General features: G+C 43.5%; 1 protein-coding gene across 1 annotated transcript; it reads right to left on the reverse strand.

Annotated features, from left to right (window-relative positions):
* Window positions 1–955: 955 nt before the first annotated feature.
* LOC112503723 lies at window positions 956–1732 on the reverse strand. Its single transcript, XM_025107715.1, has one exon. The coding sequence runs from the start codon at window positions 1730–1732 to the stop codon at window positions 956–958; it is 777 nt and encodes a 258-aa protein (XP_024963483.1).
* Window positions 1733–2001: the final 269 nt, after the last annotated feature.

Genomic DNA, 2001 nt, shown 5'->3' on the forward strand with positions numbered 1-2001 from the left:
TGGAGTTGCTTTGACATTTCCTGCATCTCCGCAGGTGCCAGACGATATGGTGCCTTTGCCACTAGGGCAGCCCCAGGGATCAAGTCGATACTGAATTCGACTTGTCTTTGCGGGGGTAGCCCTGGTAAATCTTTGGGAAAAACATCTGGAAACTCCCGAACTACAGGGACCTCAACGATATCTTCTTCCCTGCCCTTCCTATCAATAACATGTGCCAGGAATGCAACATACTTCTTCCTCAAGTACTACCGCATTTTTGTGCAGGATACTATTTTAGTTTTTCGGTCCGACTTGTCTCCTTGAATCTCTATTGGTTCATTTCTCTCTTGAGGAATCCTGATAACCTTTTCTGAACAGACAATTTCAGCTCGATTTTTGGATAGCCAATCCATGCCTACAACTATGTCGAAGCTTCCTAGCTCGATAGGAATAAGGTCTAKGCTAAAATYCTTATTRGCTAAACTTAKHGTACAATCCTTGATYATATTTCTRGCCYTAAWTTCTTGGCCATTGGCAAACTCAACTACATAAGCTTCTTTCAGCCTCTAGGATTTTAGGTTAATCTTCTGCTTAAAATCCAGGGATACAAAACTTCTATCCGCTCCCGAATCAAATAGAACTGACGCAAATTCATTATTCAAAAGGAACGTACCTGAGACCACATTGGGATCATCTCTGGCTTCTTTGGCCCCGATTTCAAATGATCTGCCCCGAGCCTAATTCTCTGGATTTTCTTGACTGATCATTCGAGCTTGGCCAGCATTGGATCCTTGTTTCCTTTTTGGGCAAACGTTCCTCATGTGATCTGGACTTCCACAATCGAAGCACAATCGTTTCCGGCAATCCTTTGCTGTATGACCCCCAAGATGGCACCTTTGACAAGTGATGCAATTTCCCCAGTGCGGGTTTTGCATCTATTGCACTTGGCCTTGTCTCTTTGATTCACCGTCTGAGTCTACGTTCTGAAATTTCCTATCGTTCTCCTATTCTTGTCATATCTTCCCCCAAGTCTTCGATTTCCATGCTCCTCCACCTTTCTTTTCCCCTTGGTGAATTCTCCTAAACGAACCACGTTATTCGTGAGTTTGGTGGCAATATCGATGGCTTCTTTAAGGGTTTTCGGGTTGGCCGAGGTGATGTTTCCCCTAATTTCTGGTGCCAACCCCCAAACATACCTCTCAATGCGAACTTCCTTTGGTGTCACTAGGTGTGGCACTAGATTTGCCAACTCATGGAATCGAGCTGTATATGCCACTATATTATCCCATTTCATTTCGTGATTCCATAACTCCATTTCTAACTTTTGGAGCTCACTTTTGGGGCAGTATTCGGCCTTGAGGAGCTTCTTGAACTCCTCCCATGGAAGTTGATTAGCCATTTCTCGACCTCTGGCCTGTACCAATGCATTCCACCAGGTGAGTGCCCTTCCTTGCAACAAACAAGCTGCATATTCCACTTTGTTTGTTTCAGAGMACTTGCTAATATGGAGGACGGATTCCATACTCTCTATCCACGTCAGTAATCCTACAGCCCCTTTAGTCCCATGGAATTCTTTTGGATTACAAGATCTGAAGGACTTGTAAGTGCATTCTCTGGGTAGTCTAGACTCAGGGTTTGATGATAGGTTTGCATTAAGCCCTGCCGCCACTTGACTGACAATGTTGGGTAGTGCGGCCAATAGTTTCTCTGACATAAGTCGTGCAACTTCGGGGTTCTCTCTCCTTGGCGGCATTTTCTATGGCCTGAATCAGAAGGGAGTTCATCATTAATATAACAATACTATGATGATATCTCCTAGTTATTCAATATGATGCAAGGAGCATTCATCGCATGGAGAGACATTCAAGCATTTATGTAATCACATAGGTTATATTCATACACATTAAGGCTTGCCATAAGTGAACTTTTCTCAAAAGACGCCATGTATTCATACGCGATTACAACCACAAAGACAAAAACCTCACATGACTAAACAAAAGAGTGGGTATCCTACCCCTAATT

Source organism: Cynara cardunculus, unplaced genomic scaffold (assembly GCF_001531365.2).
Source record: "Cynara cardunculus var. scolymus isolate 2C unplaced genomic scaffold, CcrdV1 Un_Scaffold_3670, whole genome shotgun sequence".
Taxonomy (NCBI): domain Eukaryota; kingdom Viridiplantae; phylum Streptophyta; class Magnoliopsida; order Asterales; family Asteraceae; genus Cynara; species Cynara cardunculus.